Source organism: Thermobia domestica, chromosome 11 (genome assembly GCF_964235325.1).
Source record: "Thermobia domestica chromosome 11, izTheDome1.hap1.1, whole genome shotgun sequence".
Lineage (NCBI taxonomy): Eukaryota > Metazoa > Arthropoda > Insecta > Zygentoma > Lepismatidae > Thermobia > Thermobia domestica.
The window spans coordinates 226,895,199-226,913,169 of NC_137464.1; the positions used below are offsets into that span (position 1 = coordinate 226,895,199).

Sequence of the window (17,971 nt, forward strand, 5' to 3'; positions counted from 1 at the left end):
TGATAGACGTATGAGTCAAGGTGTAGACGGGCGCGCTAGGCGATAGACTCCACAGCATGAAAAATAGATTAAGACCACAACTTGGAGATCTTCTTGCCGATTGGTGCTATTTGCAATGATATATCGGATTATATGGTATGTGGAACAAAGGATGGTCGGATAAGCGAGACCATGGTGTATTGGTGTTTCACGCAACTAAACCTGTAAAATGTTTGTATAAACAATTATCTTTCACTCCCTAGCTAAATTTGTGGGTATGATCACACACCTTGCCTCATAAAGTATAGTCTTATAAAGAAAAAAATATTTTTTTTAGCTAAAACCTAAAGAAAAGCCAACTCCACTTTTTCTTTTTCTTTTTTTTCTTTTTTTCTTTTTTTTTTTTAATAATGGCAAACTAGTCCACTTCATCACGATAAATCACGTTTGGTACTAAGATGTCTTTTTCTGTCCGTATATATCCTTCACACTTCGTTGGAGACAAAATTGTTTTGTTCCCCAAGAAAACAGTATGAGAGAAACTATACAACAACATGAATAGGAAACAATAGCTATTAACAATAGTTTTCTAATCCTGGATAAATACGTCATTACAGCAAAATATCAGTAAGTTGTCCTTATTATATTGCTTCGGTTCTTATTAACATGAAAATTATAATGTTTTGTAAAAAAAAAAAAAAAAAAAAATGGGATTCGATGTGGTGTCAAAATAATAAAATAACTACGACTCCGCCACTCTACCCACCTAACCACGGAGGCTACGTTGTGTTGGCTCTTTTTCTTAAAAGAAATAATCTTCATAACCATGGTGCGTATCGCTTCGAACCTTAAGATAAGAGTTTTTCTGTTTAATTCTATATTTTCGTACGACATCTTAGTTACAGAAGCTAATTTACATTTGGAAGGCAATCTACACACTAGGTTTTAACCAATAAATGCAACATTTTAGTCCACTATCGAGTTCCTTGATCCAACTTCTCGATTCCCCTACTGAATTCCCTCCACAATTGTGATCTGCTACTGAAAAAATCCCTAGAAATCATCGTTGCCAGTATACACAAAACCGAGCATAATTTTGTTTTTTGCTTATATTTTTATTATTTTATTATATTTTTTGGAAATATCTCCTTAGATGGATTGCTTTCTATTATCTCCACATACTAATAACTGAATTTTACCCATAAACGTAAGGAAAATGGAATAAATGCGAAAAATCTTGAGTTACAGTATACGCGCAATTTTTTTTGCGCATGGGAGTACAAAGACAAAAAAAAATGTTACAGCTAGCAATTTTGAGGCCTGAAAAAACCGAAAAATTGTAGCAGATGTGGTGGTATGCTGTGCATTTGGTCATTGCTTACACGGAAGAGACATCATTCTATTTTTCGATCGGTAAGGATGGGAAAATAATAATCCCGCCGGAATAAATTATTTACCATAAATTATTAATTATATGTAAATTTTGTTATTTTTAAATGATTAAAGCGAGGTAATCTTACGATAATGTTTTAGAAGGTGGCCATTTGGGGGTCCAGGAAATCATTTGGTGGAGTCTGGCCCCGATCCCCTCCCCCGATGGTTACACCCCTGCCACAGATACTATTTCCTCTCTCATGGTGTTGCTAAAAAGGTATTTATTTTCTTTGGTGTAGAGAAGCACCTCTCTCTTCTACGATCCGCATTTTGTTAGCTATTTTTTTTTTACATAAATATAGGGGACAGATATTAAATTTTCAGTGACTATGTATTTTTGTTTGAAGCAGGTAGAATATACTTATAATACTTGGTTTGGCGTCATTGCTTGCTGACCTATAAGGGAATGTATACACTTGTTCTGGAGACTACAAGTAATTAAACCATTTCAAACAGAACTATGTAACGATTAAACGATTAATATTGCCCCAATATTTTGGGGAATTTATGTACAAAGGTTGATTCATTTATATTGAGCCGAATTTGCATGTGCTACTTATCTACGAACGTGAACTATAAAAGCAAGGATAGGAATGACCAAAGAAGCCTTTAGGAGGAAGAAAAGTCTGTTTTGTGGGACCTTGAATAAAGAATTGAGAAAAAGACTCATAAAATGCTTCGTGTGGAGTGTTGTACTGTATGGGGCGGAAACGTGGACATTACGTAAAGGTGATAAAAATCGACTGGAAGCCTTCGAAATATGGGTGTGGAGAAGAATAGAAAGAATTAGTTGGGTCGAGCAGAAAACGAATGAGAGTGTGTTAGTAATGATGGGTGAGAAAAGAACACTTTTAGATATTATTAGGAAGAGGAAGAGAAACTGGTTGGGACATTGCCTAAGAAGAGATTGTATCATGAGGGACGTCCTAGAAGGTATGGTGGCGGGAAAGAGAGGGAGGGGGCGAAGGAGACTACAATTAATGGATGATATAAAAACAGAAAGATCATACGCGAAGACGAAGAAGTTAGCGGAGGGCTGTGGAGCATGGAAGCTTCTCAGTTGCAGAAAGTGACCTGCCAATAAAGGTAGAACACCTATGATGATGATGATGACTTATCTACGAAATGCCGTGTTTCCATCACTGGTTTGTAGGATCTGCAGGCCACCTTTACCTGCTTGTTGCCCGTCATCGGAGTTTCCATTGAAGGAGATTGTGTTGTAGCTGGACCATGGGTATCACATCAGGCCCGTATCCACGGGGTCAAGGGGGCCGGGCCCCCCATAAATTTTGGCTGGCCCCCATAAAACTTCATGGTAGGCTTGCAAATGAATTATAAAATGGTGATGAAGTATAATATGATTGGGTCGGGCCCCCCCTAACTTCTACCGCCCCCCCTAAATTTTTGGGCTGGCTACGGGCTTGTATCACATCCTACTTCTCTTTAGAGACTTTCCACAGACCGAAGGCGGTGCACAATCGACGATGGGACAGGCATCGCTTGAGAAGTCAGAAAGACAATAATTCATTGGACTGACATCTGGAATCTTGAAAGGGATGTCAAAGAAGAAATTTGCCGAATTTCCTGTTCCAGGCGGCAATAGAATTCAAATGATACTTTCGCTATGTTGCTGGATGTTTTGTCTTGCAGTTCAATCTGGTTCACGTCTTGTTCGTACAATGCACAATATAAATAAACCACCACCCGTAGAAAATGTTTATCGGTTTCTGGTCACTTTGCTTTGCTGCACTAAATTTCTTGTCAATACAATTGCTGATTTTTTTAAAATTAGAAAAAAAAATTAGCATTTAGACTGCACAGAGAAAAATCCGTTCTCCGGACAGCAGTATATTGTACAAATATACGGTATCCTCTTGCTTACTATAGCAATCAGTACGGAGCATACGTTATCCGTATGCTACAAAGGCACTGTCCTTAGATGTTACATCATGCCGTTGCAGGATGTCTGACATCTAACAGTTTTCCGTATATCACATGCATATACTTATGTTACCTTCGTCAGCTATATGTTATATACGTCCATTTGTATGTGAGATCCTGACCGCTTACATTGTTTCATACGGAAAGTACGTATAGATGGAACACTTATACAGAAAGTATTATAAAACATGCGTTTTCAGTTATACGTCTGCTGTACGTTAAGTCCAAAAACTACAGGAATTACGCATATAATCTATCTTTTTAAGTACGCCACCTACATTTTTTTCTCTCAGTGTGCCTACTTTAAAAACGATTGTAGCTAAAATTTGATTTGGTGCTGTGTTGATAATCAAAACGTAATTGTTAGTACTTTAAGAATTAACATACGTAAGTAAATACATATAATAGATGAAATGTGTTCGCATCGCAATCAGAAATCTGGTTTTGCATTTGTTTGCTTCTTTTAACAAAACGAGTAGTAATCACATAGTCGATCTTAGGCGTGATTATAAACGTCACTAACAACAAATATTCAAGTATTCTTATCACAAAATAGAACTCCATGTTTCATGTTAACAGCGCCGAATAATATATTATATGAAAGTAGATTTAAAGAAATCATCATCATCATCATAGGTATTCTGCCATTATTGGCATGTCATTTGCTGCAACTGAGAAGCTTCCATGCTCCTCGGTCTTCCGCTTACCTCTTCGTCTTCAAGTACGATTTTTCCGTTTTGATATCGTCCATCAATTGTAGTCTTCTTCGCTCTCTTCCTCTCTTTTCTGTCACCATACACTTTAGTACGTCCCTCATGATACAGTTCCTTCTTAGCCAATGCCCCAACTAGTTTCTCTTCCTCTTCTTAATAATATCTAAAATCGTTATTTTATCCCGCCATTTCTAACGACCTCATTTTTTTAATGCCCGACTGAACTAATTCTCTCCATTCTTCTTCATACTCACATTTCGAAAGCTTCCAGTCGTTTTTCATCATTTTTGCGTAATGTCCATGTTTCTGACCCATACAATACAATACGAAGAATTAATGAGTCTTTTTTCTCTCATTATTAAAGTTTTAATCTTCATTCATTAAAGATTAGGTAAAACCATTAAAGATTTAAAGACAAGTTTGTGAAAAATAAACTTTAATTTGACTTCTTAAAATCAAAAAATTCATATACGAACCTACACTCATGTCCAAAATGATTATCGCATACCCATAACTGTCTTCTTGTAAGAATATAATTTGATAATGATTTTGCAGGGTACTTTTAATTCTGACACTATGCGTATAATCGGGAAATATATGTTTGTGGTAAATTTCATAGGAAAAGAATTATAAATACGAAAATTAAAATGAGTAAAACAAAATGTTGCTAAATGGACAAGAAAGTTTTATTTTCGTTTTATTGTTCTTATTTACTGCTCTTTTGACATGAAATTTACCACATACATGTCTTTGCCGATTATACAGATACTAACATTATAAGAAATACTGGGCGAATTCGTTATCAAATTATATTCCTACAACAACATATTTATAGACATGCAAAAATAATTTTGGACATGAGTGTAACTTGAGATCTAGTGAGAATATCAAAAGCAAGAAATTTAGTTTTTAACATTTTATCTTACATGCTTTGTTAATTATCCATTCCATCTGTTAAGTTTAGGCGACATCAAACTTCGACCGACCACACTGCTCTACGTGACTAACGAGATAATGTTGCTTGCCTCGTGGCAATCTCACAGTAATGGTTTGCGCATGCGAAGTACATTGACTTCGGCTCAATACGAGGGTTGTACCAAAAGTAAGGTTCCCATATTTTTTACCAATAGAAAACATTGTTTATTGTTATTAATTTATACATCGTTCAAAAGCTTACACTGTTGTCTATTTTTCAACATAGTCTCCATTTTTTAAGGTCGCTCAGTGTTCGCTTGGCAGCCGTCAGATATGGAAGTGTTGATCGCCGCTCCCGCCAAGTGCGAGGTTTGAGCAGTCATCCGGTTTCGCCACGCAAGGAAGTTACCGCCCGTGGAGATTCATCGGCAACTGACCGAGGTTTATGGTGAAGAGTGCATGTCCGTGCAGCACTTCCGCAAATGGTGCAAGGCTTTTGCTGAGGGTCGCACCGAAGTTCACGATGAAGAACGAAGTGAATGACCGCCGGTGTCGGATGCGATTGTCCAGAAGATTAACAGTGAACTGCTCAAAGGTCGGAGGGTCACTGTCCGTGAACTTGCCCTTTCCTCTTCTCCAAGCTAAAGGAACACTTAGGTGGCAAACGCTTCAAGAGCGACGATGAAGTCCGTGTAGAGGCCACACGCTCACACGCTTCCTAAGACTTCTTCGACTTAGGAATACAAAAGCTGGAGCGCCGTCTTCAAAAGTGTGTGAAAAAAATGAAGACTATGTTGAAAAATAGACAACAGTGTAAGCTTTCGAACGATGTATAAATTAATAACAATAAACGATATTTTCTATTGGTAAAAAGTATGGGAACCTTACTTTTGGTACAATCCTCGTATAAATGAATGTATATCTATATTCTTTTTCTACCAAGCTTCCAAAGACGCCTATTGAGAGTGGTGGTATTCAGCCGGTTTGCTCGAACCGGTTGCTAAAATATTTCGAGTTCGCAGAACCGTTTGTTGTATCCAGACATAACAGTAAATTTTTACCCAGTTATACTCAGGAACAATCAATTTTAATTTAACTTAGTTTTTAGAAATTCTTACAGCTACATGGTTAAAAATATGATATCTCAGGTCAAGGTATATACGTATATTTCTTAATCTCAAATATTCACATATCAAGAATGAGAACTGGGATCACATGAGTGTAGTGGTGAGGGTTATTTATACTTGAAACGCATATCCTTGTCAACAATTGTCGATCCATTGCTGGATTAAGGCTTTTCAAATACTTTTTGACAACCATCTATCTTGGATAATTCGTTTTCAAGATACGCGCACTGCTACATAACTTCGTCACACCACCTTGTATTAAGATGGTGTGTAGGTCTCTACTTGTCACTTGTGGCATCCAGTAAAAAAATATTGCTTTTGTCTACCTAGGATGGTTTGTTTCCTAAGAGAGTTATATCTACCTATCCATCTACTCTCTCTCTCTCTCTCTCTCTCTCTCCACACACAAAAACACATACCCTATATTTATAAAACAATGCTTACTTAAGAAAGAAATAACCTGAAGTTTTTTTCTGTAAGAAATAAAGTGATCTGGAAATATAAAAATTGGTATTTGTAATTGAAACGTACTTGGAATATTAGCTTGACTACATCATCTACTTGCATTAAACCTTCTTCTGTTAGCTCAGCATGTACTTCAAACATTCCGAACCCTCTGGCTCTTGTGTCTGATCCAAATGAAATCCAGTGAGCTAACTGCCTAGCTTTCAATATTGAAGAAAGACTTCCTTTCCCTTTGTAACCGAGAATGCGCAAGATACATTCGTCAGGCTGTAAAAATATTTAGATTTAGATACATATATAAACAGTGTCTCATATATATATATATATATATATATATATATATATATATATATATATATATATATATATATATATATATATATATATACATGTGATCAAAAGTATCCGGACACCTGGCTGAAAATTACTTACAAGTTCGTGGCGCCCTCCATCGGTACTGCTGGAATTCAAAATGGTGTTGGCTCACCCTTAGCCTTGATGACAACTTCCACTCTCGCAGGCGTACTTTCAATCAGGTGCTGGAAGGTTTCTTGGGGAATGGCAACCTATTCTTCACGGAGTGCTGAACTGAGGAGAGGTATCGATGTAGGTCTGTGAGGCCTGGCACGAAGTCGGCATTCCAAAACATCCCAAAGGTGTTCTATAAGAATCAAGTCAGGACTCTGTGCAGGCCAGTCCATTACAGGGATGTATGGTCGCGTAACCACTCCGCAACTGGCCGTCCCGTATGAACAGGTGCTCGATCGTGTTGAAAGATACAATCGCCATCCTCGAATTGCTCTTCAACAGTGGGAAGCAAGAAAGCTGCTTAAAACATCAATGTAGGCCTGCGTTGTGAAAATGCCATGCAAAACAACAAGGGGTGCAAGCCCCCTACAAGAAAAACACGACCACACCATAACACCACCACCTCCGAATTTTACTGATGGCACTACACACACTCACCTCACGCCTAACTGTCATAGTACTTGGAGTGGATCCTGATGCAGTGTGGAATTTCTGTGTGATGGTCTGGATAGATGTCCGCCTATTACACTCTACTACCCTCTTCAACTGTCGGCGGTCTCTGTTAGTCAACAGACGAGATCGGCCTGTAGGCTTTTGTGCTGTACGTGTCTCTTCACGTTTCCACTTCACTATCACATCAGACACAGTAGACCTAGGGATATTTAGGAGTGTGGAAATCTCGCGTACAGACTTCTGACACAAGTGACACCCAATCACCTGACCACGTTCGAAATCCGTGCGTTCCGCGGAGCACCACATTCCGCTTTCTCACGATGTCTAACGGTTACTGACGTCGCTGATAATGAGTACCTGGCAGTAGGTGGCAGCAAAATGCACCTAATATGAAAAACGAATGTTTTTGGCGATGTCCGGATACTTTTGATCACATAGTGTATATATTAACCATAAATTAAATAAGAGGGATATATATTCTCATATTTAAATTAAAGTTAACTAACCTAAGTGTGATATTTTTTGCACTTAATATCAGTAAGTTGTGGATCAATATTCATAAGTAGCGATACTTATTAATTGTTTGAGAATAAATAACATTAACCGAAAGTCTAGCTATACAAAATTAAAACTTATGTTATTGTTTCCGCATCATTGCCTTCACTAGATACATCAGATTGATAATTTCTATGATAAAGGCAATGGTAAATTGCAGAACTGTGCCACAGGTTACATTTAATATATTACAAGTTAATATTATACTATTAATATCTATGTTCGATCAGATTTTGCTATGGATAGACTGAAAGAACTAGCTATTATTAATAGTAATTTTCGGAGCTACGGTAATTTATCAATGGCTTTATCATATAGACTACTTATTTTATGTGTGTAATGAATGCCATAACAAGTTAACGAAACTGTAACACAAATTACTATTAACATATTACAAATTGATATTGTACTGTTAACATCTATGTTCAGTTTTTGTTATTTATTCTTGGTTATAGATAAACTCAAAGAACTAGCTATTATTAGTGCTAACTTCTGTTACAGTTATGGCAATTTATCACTGACTTTATCACATAGACTACTACCTATTTTATATGTCTAATGAATGCCATGATAAATTAACGAAACTATAACACAAGTTATTATTAATATAATCCAAGTTAAGGGTAAACTTTTCAATATACGCTCCAACTGTGCATCGATAAATATGACCGCTTTAAAGGGGTATGGTAGGGTAGGGTAGAGTAGAGTAAGGTAGGGTCGGGTTAGCTTAGGGTTAGCGATGTTTGGACCCATTTTGTTAAAATTAACAGAGTGTAATTTCTTGTCTTTGCGTAAGGATATTAACTGCAGCGGGCATTGTGAAGTTAACCCCAAGCTAAGGACAATGTTTAGCAGAAGGAGTCCAGCTTTCTTTCTTTTTTCTTTTTTTTAAATACAATTTTGGTAGTTTCTGTTCACATTAGGTTAGGCTAGGTAAGAATAGGTTAGTTTAGTTTGGATTAGATTACTTAATGTTAGATTATATTAGTCTAGTAGTCCAGCGCAATTTTCGAGAAAATTATAGAATTTCACTTATTTCTATTAATATTCGGTTAGTTTAGGTTAGTTTAAATTAGATTAGGTTAGGTTGGATTTGGTTATGTTATGTTAGGTTATGGTATGTTACTTGCATCTTCCATTTCTCCTGTAAATTTTGTATTTATTACGTACTTCAGGATCTCTTCTGCTAAACATTGACCCAAGTTAATATTATAGTACTGCCATCTATGTTTAATTGGATTTTGACATTTCTTCACCGTTATAGATAGATTCAAAGAACTAGCTATTATTAATAGTAACTTTCGTTACAGTTACGGCAATTTGGCACTGGCTTTATCATACAGATTACACAACTGATATGTGATGAATATCATAATTAATTGGCAAAACTTTAACACAAATTACTATTAATGTTGCCCTATAATTAATGGTTTGGTCACATTTTGTTTTTCTATTTATTCTCAGTTATAGATAGACCCAAAGCATGCATGAACATTATTTAATAAATTAAACCTTTGGTGTTCCACCATTTTTATTTATTCTAACTGATTTTCAAAGGAAACTGATGCCTATATTATCAGAGCTACACTAATTTAGCGAGTTGCTGTAGATCGCTGTTGTTTGGTTTTATGGTAGCTGTTACACCATTATAATTTTATGTTTATAATACAAAAGAGGTTCTCAGGCATCTTGATACACACCAATTGCATCGCATTTTCATGAACTTCTCCCACAGTCAGTTATTGCTCCATAGGATAAGCCAGTATTCGTGCTGCCTCATCCCTACATGCTGGGGCATGGTTGAATGCAATACCCTCCCCACTATAAGGACTTCATATAACTAATGAGGCATTTCGAATCTCTGTCGCCTTAAGATTAGGTTCAGATATTTGTGAGCCACATCGCTGTCCAGCTTGCGGGGATCAAGTTAACCAACGTGGCCTGCATGGCCTTTCATGCATGAATAGCATGGGTAGACACGCTAGACACTCCTCTGTGAATGATATCATTTTACGAGCCCTTACCACAGCTGGAATTCCTTCCATACGTGAACCTTCAGGATGTTGTCGTTCAGATGGTAAACGACCTGATGGCATGACATTAGTTCCTTGGTTGAAAGGCAAATCACCAGTATGGGACTTTACGTGTTCAGATACATTTGCCCATTCAAGTCTCCCTTTAGCTGTTATGAATGCTGGAGCTGTTGCTAGTCGTAGACAAGTAGAAAAGCAAATGAAATATAACAACCTCCTTGATAAATTTATTTTTGCTCCAATTACCATCGAGACTAGTGGTGCTTGGGGATTTGCAAGCCTTGATTTTATTAGAGAAGTAGGCAGACGCATTTCTATCATTACTGGAGATATTCGTTCAACATCTTTCCTAATTCAACGTATATCTATTGCTATCCAACGTGGCAAAGTGTCGTCGGTTCTTGGCATCTTACCACATGGAAAAGAACTAGATGAGGTGTTTCTTCTCTAACACAAAGGACAACACTGAACATTTATACAACTGGACGACATACTATACAAATAAGGTGTAATATCATTGAATGGCGTAGAAAAGCAGACAGTAACACTAGATATGATGCCGTTGATAGGTGGTTTTCTACCCCTTCCTTTGGTTCGACTATCGAAATATATTTCCTGTATATTATTATTTATATTATAATTTTATGTCAAATATTTAACAATGAAATATTGTTACGATTTTCAGTTAAATTTTAATTTATAATGTTACCCATGTTCTTTATTCATTTCATTTCTCTATATTTATTTAGAACCAGAAGAAAAAAGTATACATGTAGTATTTACAAATGGACTACACTGGATTTCCAATGTGTGATAATAATACAATCAAATTTTATAATTGCGTTAAGTGACTAATGTAATATAATCATACTAATATGAAATTCCTACATTTTAAAACATTAACCATAATCTTTATCTACCCATTTTAACATTTATACATTTATACTTTGGAAACATTCCAATAACTAATTCAAAATCAATGTTGTATTAGATTCTAGTCGGAATCATAAGAAAACATAAATTCCCCATCTGAAATTATAACAGAAAAATGTATTCTAGTTCTTTATCGGTGGGTAATGTACCCATAATAGCGGCTACGTTCCCTCGTTGAATGGCCATGCTAATGTGTTGAATTAGAAAAGATTTAGCTCGAGTGTCTCCTGATTTAATAGATATACGTTTGCCGATTTCGTTAATAAATTTAACGCCTTCTTGATCACAGGAACCACTAGATTCAATTGCTATTGCTACATGCCAATACTTATCTAGGAGATTCATATATTTGTTTCTCTTTTCTTTTGCTCTTCGTGCAGCGATAAGTCCTGCTTTTGTTGATGAAAATTGAAGATTGGCGTGGATATAAGTGTGTGAGCAAGAGAAATCCCAAATCAATGCCTTTCCTTGTTTCCATGGCACTAATGTCCTACCATCCGACCTTTCTCCGTCGAAACGGCTGTAACCAATTGTTTCTCTCACTGCTGGCATCCCTGCGGATGTTAAGGCTCTCAAAATGATGTCACTCACATTCGAATGGCGTGAATGCCTGTCGGCACTGCTTTTGCATGATAAACCGTGTAAACCATTTTTTATCTACGAGAGCGCTGCAACTTGGACAAATGGTGTGGCTCGCATATATTTGCTCCTAGACGAAGGGCGACGGATACTCGGAAGCTTTCGTTGTCTAGGCATAGGCCGAGAGAAGGTAGGGTAGAAGCCATGCACCGTTTTCCGGGGACATGACAGCAAGAAGCCTGGCCTCATCTTCGATGTTATTAGAACTCTGCAATAATGAAGCTAAACTGTAATTTACTATAGTCCCAGACCGACTGATTATTTCGATTTTCAGGAGCCGGGGGATCTGACCCAATTAAATTTGACCATTTAGCTATGCAGTCCAGCATAGCAGGGGAAGGTGGGGCAAGTGAGACACGTTAAGACAAAAGCGTCAATAACGTACATTTTATAACTATTAGAAGCACGAAACCTATGACAAAGTAAATAGTAGTGTCTGCTGATATCTAATAAATAATGCAAAAGTGACTGGTTATCTATTGTAATTTAAAAAGATAAGAGAACAGAAGATATACCAAGAGGGATCACTTGCCCCACCTAGTGGGGCATGGGAGTCCACCAATGTTTTCTACACTACAAATAAAAAAGAAAATAGTTTTAATGTGACAAAGTGAAATTACATACGAACAACGAATTGTTAACATGTCACTGTTACTGACGTAAGCATTACTAAACATTAAATGAACATTTACTGCGTTCTAAATAATGCAACGTTATTATAACCAACAGAGCTACACATTAGGCCTATGACTAACATCCCATAGTCTTCATCAGTACAACAAAAAAGTAATAAAACCCATAGACATCTGCCTTTCTGTCCACAGTAGGGAAGAGAGAATCTAATGACAATAGTCACAAACAAAATTATCCATGTCTGGTTCAATGTCAGGACTCTTCTCATGCATCCATTGATTGCCCTTCACGCACATTATCCACTCCTCCGTATTAGTGTCGGCGTATTTTCGTTGCAATACACTCAATGTGTTGTATTCTTCAGCAGCTGCAATTGAAGAAGTGGGACCTTCATTAATTTGCACTATCCTTCTTACGGTTTTGGGCTTGTCATCACGGCTGTGGAACCTTTCGTTGATTTTGCTTGTTTGGATCATTGCCTATCTTCCAACATTGTCTGGTACGGAGAGCTGGTGATCACTTCAGACCTTTCACGCTACATAGATCTGCACTTCCATCTAGAAGCAATGTCCTTCTTGGTTGGCAAGGGAGACATTGTAATAAGGTTAACGTTCGAAGTACTCGGTCCTGCAGTAGGCCGATCAGGATCAACAGGCACAGAAGGAAGTTCTGCCCTGTTTTCCTGATGTTCTTCTCGCAGATTGCTGCTGCTACCATCATCATCGGTTTCTCCTGCGTAGCCCTAATAGCTGCAGCATTTGGTCCCTCTTCTAAAGTCTGTCTCATACGATTCGATGCTTCAAACTCACTGTTCTCAAAAATATTTGGGTTCATAGGAAATATGTCGGCTTTTTCGAACTCACTTACTATGTTCTTAGAAGTGAAAGCTCTTAGAAATGCGTTCTTTGTAACGGGACCCATATCATATTAACTCACTCTGTTTCCTGCATGATTCGTCATGGGGCACATGGAGGAGATGCGCAGGGGGGAAGGTAAGTGCGTCCGCTCATTTTTTCCTGGTGGCACTTGCCCCACCCTGCATTCAGTCTTTCTTTCGCGCCTGCTCACGAGGCTAGGGGTACTGCACTTCTGCCAAGTTCCATGTGACAACTCAATCTTCGTGTTGTCACACACATTGCCTATGACCCATCAAATAATTTACAATCATGGTTATTCTGGACTTTAGTGTGCTGATATGCTTACTTCAAATGAATAAAAACCGAAATTTACCTGTTCAGATTTCAATTTCGGGCAGACACTTGCACATCGACGTTCACTTGATAAACGACAGTCTCACACTGAATTCTAGCCCCGTCTAAGATATCACAAATCATATCTTACTGGCGATAAAGGGTGAACGCACTTGCCCTCCCTGTCACACTTGCCCCCTCTTCCCTTATAGTAATGTTCTTTATTACTATTATTTTTATTTCACATGTTTTATTATAGCATAATGTTCCAAATTTAATTTAATTTCAAACTTTTCTCTTTATTCAAAATGGTATCTCATAATTTTATTTCTACTGCTATTCCTAATAACCTTTTATATTTATGAATGGGTTTCCATATAACTGACGTATTTTCAAATATAATTTTATGTTCATCTTCTAGTGCGAGTTGCACCAATGCTGATCTTTTGATTGGAAGAATCGTATCTATCTATCTATCTATCTATCTATCTATCTATCTATCTATCTATCTATCTATCTATCTATCTATCTATCTATCTATCTATCTATCTATCTATCTATCTATCTATCTATCTATCTATCTATATATATGTGTGTGTGTGTGTGTGTGTGTGTGTGTGTGTGTATTTACGAGAGCAGGTCAAAAATTATCTACACTTTTCATTCTACAGTTTATTTACATGAAGCTAGGGTTATACTATGCACATCATTTTTCTACGTAATCTCCCACCTTATCAATGCAATCCCACCTCCCAACGGTCAACGAGCTTACGTATTCCTCCCAAATAAAAGGTTTTCGGTTGGTCGTGAAGCTACTTTTGCACCACATTTTGCACGTCTAAATCTGAGGCAAATCGGTGACAACGCAAAGCATCCTTGAGTGGCCCAAACAAGTGAAAGTCAGATGGAGCAAGGTCTGGGCTATAGGGATTGTGTTCCAATAACTCAAATTTCATCTTGTTGATGGTTTCAATAGTATGATGAGCCGTGTGTGGCCATGCATTGTCATGAAACAACAAAACTTTTTTCGACAACAAACCTCGGCATTTGTTGCGAATTGCCACAACAGGTTCTTTTTTAGGTTCTTTTTCAACATTTCACTATAACTCGCACTGTTGATCGTCTTTCACTTTTTCTATGAACTCTGCCATTATGAGTCCCAAACACAGTTAACATAACCTTTCCTGCGGATGGCTTAGTCTTGAATTGTTTCTTCGTCGGAGAACCAGGGTGCTTCCACTGCATACTCTGGCGCTTTGATTCTAGCTCATGGTGATGAATCCATGTTTCATCGCCTGTGACGATTCTGCTTAAAAATGCATTACCTTCGTTGTTGAAGCGAGTGAGTAAGCGTTGACAGACCTTAAAACGAGTGAGCTTGTGTTCTGCAGTAAGCTTTCTTGGTACCCACAGTGCACAGACTTTATGAAAACCGAGCTCGTCGTGGATGACTTGATGGGCAGTGCAATGACTGATGTTCAAAGCTGCTAATGCCTCATCGATAGTGATTCGCCTATTCGCCCCAACCATCTCTCGAGCTTGTTGAATGTTGTCATATGTAGTGGAGGTTGATGGCCCTCCTGCTCCCTCTTCTTGCGTTACAATTGTTCGACCACTTTTAAACTTATCGAGCCACAAAAACACGGTTTTACGTGACATTGCACTTCTTCCATATTGCGATGATAGTCTGCGATGAATATCTGACCCTTTGATACCCTCCGACCAGATGAATCGGATCACTGCTCGTTGTTCCTCTTTGGGGCAAACTTCCAATGGAGCAGCCATGATATATCTGCAACAGAAGGAAGAAAAATGGATGAATTAAGATCACATTTTCACAGCATTACCACAACAGTATAACATAAAATATGCGAGGACAGAAGATAAAGTGTGCAATGTAAGAAAAGTTATGACAAAAATGTAGATAATTTTTGACTCGCAGGTATATATATATATACACCTTTTGAGTCCTCGTCTGAAGACACAAATTGCAACATGTGGCAACGTCGCAAATAAAGAACCATAGATTAGATCTACCAATTTATCAAATAGTTATAACGATTCTTTACAAATGGCAACTAAAGTCGGTATTGATTGACACTAGCATCATTTATTAGTAACAATCGATTCAACTGCTTGTTGTATTCGTAGAGTAATGCTAATGGCTCCAGGTTAATCTGCGACTTTTCCACATTGTGAAATTTTGATTCCCCATAGCGGCTGAAGGAGATCCCGAAGGGCATACCATCATATAGCATTTTTGCTTTATTTTGGCCTGTAGAATAGTGCTCTGTGGTTCGTGGGCATCATTTTTAGAACATCCGATATATATATATATATATATATATATATATATATATATATATATATATATATATATATATATATATATATATATATATATATATATATATATATATATATATACTGTATATATATGATGCGACTCTTAAATATGGGCAAATTACAGATGTATCATCTAGTTTCTACATATCAAAGCGAAGATTTTGGTTTCTATTTAGCTGTTTCTTACGCCTCCCCTTTCAGAAATTCCATAGAGAAGCTGTTAATAATTGGTAATAACGGTAATTCTATAGCTACATGTCATCTATTTGTTCACAAAACTTCCCTTTATTTTAAAACTAACTGAAAACCCCATTCTTCGCATGGGCCAGATAAGATATCTATGTAAACAAAAGGAAAATATATCGGTCATTTTCTACTATTCTTACATATCCCAGTAAACGTCGCCTGATACCCCTCGTTCGAATTTTAAGAAAACGCCTCGCCCCCAGCCGATGGGGACTGTACTTGAAAGTCAACGTCTGTAGGAGTATCACCATTAATCTCACCAACCGCAAAAACTATGGATTCGACACTAATATCGGTCAGTTTAGATTATTTTTACATGTCTCGGTATCCCCCCGGCCCGCAGCCGAATGGGGTGAATTTGAAAGTTAATGCGATCGGAGTTTCACCATTGATCTCAGCGATCACGAAAAGTATGAATTTGACATTAATATAAGTCATTTTCTACTACTTTTACATGTCGTGTTAAACGCCCCCCTTGAGACCTCAGTGATTCGAATTTAAGAAAAAAAGCTTTGTCTTGGACTGGGGCCGTTGACCAAGGTACCCATGACCAATATTTCGTAACTCCTGGTCCACTCGTCTGGTCCCCAGGCCGCACACAGACACACACACACAAACAAACTCTTTATTTTATTTATATTAGATACTACGAGTGCATTAAAGCTAATTTAAACAAATTTATCTTTTCTTGTTTAAAGCATTTATTGAGAAGAGATAATAAGGAAATAGCCGAAACCTCGAATATAAAGAGAAGCAGAATTAAAAAAGGACTGAAAAAGAAGAAAAGAAAATCAGCGTTCAAAACTTTCACTCATAATGCCGCTAATAAAATATATCCTTTATTGAAAAATATGAAATAACAACAATTCATATGCTGTTTTTAAAGATCAAGCAAATACCACGCTCTGTAAAAGATCAGAAGTGATGACACTCCAGGTATTTATTCAATTCCATGTAAATATCATCTAACATACATTGCACAAATGTAATTCACAACTAAAACCAGATGTGGGGAGCATATCGAATATATACGATTCTCTCAATCAAAAGAATCAGCATTTCTGCAACTTGCACTGTAAGAAAAACATAAAATTTTATTCGAAAACGCATGTTATATGAAGATCCACTCATGAATAGGAGTAGTAGTAGAAAAAATACGTTATTACACATTAGACAGGGAGGAAGGTTTGAAACTAAACAAAATTTAAAACGCTATGTTATAATAAAAATGTGAAAATAATAATAATAAAAAAATAATAATAATAATTAATAATAATAATAATAATAATAATAATAATAATAATAACAATAATAAGTGCTTGGGATCCTGGGATCCTTATCAATGTCCTTTATTCTGTAAAGATAATTGTGGGACAAATTAAAAATAAATTATTTTGTTTTTTATATTATAAATTTGAATTAAATTGAAAATCGTAACAATATTTGATAGTTACCTATTGAAATAAATAAAAAATTAACAATGTAATAGTTAAGACTATACCACAACAATTGCATAATATGCTAAATTAGTGCAACTATGATCATAAAGGATACTGCTGCCTTTGAAACGTCAGTGAAAATACACAAAGCACAGATGAAACACCAAAAGTTTAAATTATTTAATTAAAGACATCTTCGTGAAACAAGGGCGCCAATGTTGTGGTTTCCAAGGGGGAAAAGTATAAGCGACGTTTCAAAAATAGTTTCAAATTTTGCTGTAACTGATGTAAAAATTCTATTGGATTTTGATATTCTGAAATACAATTTCCTGTAGGGAGCGAGCGCCCCACCTTGCCCCACTGATGGGCGCCCTTGTGAAATTATGTTAAATATATAAGCAT

At 36.8% G+C, this 17,971-nt stretch overlaps 1 protein-coding gene across 1 annotated transcript in view; it reads right to left on the reverse strand.

Annotated features, from left to right (window-relative positions):
* LOC145663760 (insulin-degrading enzyme-like) overlaps positions 1-17,971 on the reverse strand; it is a 215,878-nt gene that overhangs the window by 129,593 nt on the left and 68,314 nt on the right. Inside the window, exon 6 of the mRNA XM_081729848.1 lies at positions 6,641-6,841. Coding sequence (XP_081585974.1) covers positions 6,641-6,841 — 201 coding nt within the window. The remainder of the gene's footprint in view (positions 1-6,640; positions 6,842-17,971) is intronic.